General features: G+C 63.6%; 1 protein-coding gene across 1 annotated transcript in view; it reads right to left on the bottom strand.

Moving 5' to 3' along the window:
• The window catches only part of LOC104464433 (monoacylglycerol lipase ABHD12-like), a gene marked incomplete at both ends in the record, with an annotated part of 2,581 nt that extends 2,040 nt beyond the window's left edge, over window positions 1-541 (bottom strand). The window contains one exon of the mRNA XM_010077132.1: window positions 380-541. Coding sequence (XP_010075434.1) covers window positions 380-541 — 162 coding nt within the window. The remainder of the gene's footprint in view (window positions 1-379) is intronic.
• Window positions 542-818: the final 277 nt, after the last annotated feature.

Raw genomic sequence — 818 nt, 5'->3', positions numbered from 1 at the left:
TAGTGGAAGCCAAGGGCCATGCCACGGTGGGCTCAGGGAGTGGGTCCGTGAGCACAGCCCTCTGCCACCTCCTCCCACCCAAATTTCCAGCCCCGGCGATGCCATGCATGCCCAGATGTGTTGCAACTTCAGGCAATAAACAGGGTTGGCGGCACGGCGTTACTACAGCTTGCAAAACACCAGGCGCCAACGGGAAAGGTCCCTCCGCGCCTCCTCTGCAAGCCCACGGCAAGGAGGGGACGGATGGGTGCTGTCCCGGTGCCACCCAGGTGCTGGGTGCGGCTCCACCCACATTTTGGGGATCCCCCCCACCCAGCTTGGTGAGTCCCTGGGCTGGGGGCGGGGGGGTTCCCAGTTGGGACAAGCCCAGGATACTCACGGAAGTTCAGGAAGACGAATTTGGTGAGCACGGCGGGGAAGAGGTAGACGACGAAGGGCACGGAGACGTAGGTGAGGAGCAGGGCCAGGAGGAGGGAGGGAAACATGGGGCTCCAGGCCAGCCAGCCCCTGCGAGGCAGAGACCCCCTTAGCACAGCCCCTCCTGCCCCAGGGGGTTTGGGGTGTAGCAGAGCCGGATCCCCATTCCCAGCCCAATGGTTGGATACAGGGGGTTTTCCCCACGCAAGACTGCCGTGTGTGTCCCTCTGGTCCCCCATGCCGGGGATGCATTTGGATTTTGGGGATGGAGACGAGGTGTCAGAGCTGTGACACCGTGTCATGAGTGGCCGTGATCCGGTTCCCCGCAGCCTCCCGTGGGATGTAGGAAGCACAGGGGACACGCCAGGGCTGGGAACTGTGATCCAAACCGGCGATACGGC

This window comes from Pterocles gutturalis, unplaced genomic scaffold, assembly GCF_000699245.1.
Source record: "Pterocles gutturalis isolate BGI_N339 unplaced genomic scaffold, ASM69924v1 scaffold23013, whole genome shotgun sequence".
In the NCBI taxonomy this organism is placed as follows: domain Eukaryota; kingdom Metazoa; phylum Chordata; class Aves; order Pterocliformes; family Pteroclidae; genus Pterocles; species Pterocles gutturalis.
Note: the sequence above shows the minus strand (reverse complement) of the source record. Positions and strands in the feature narration are given on the sequence as shown.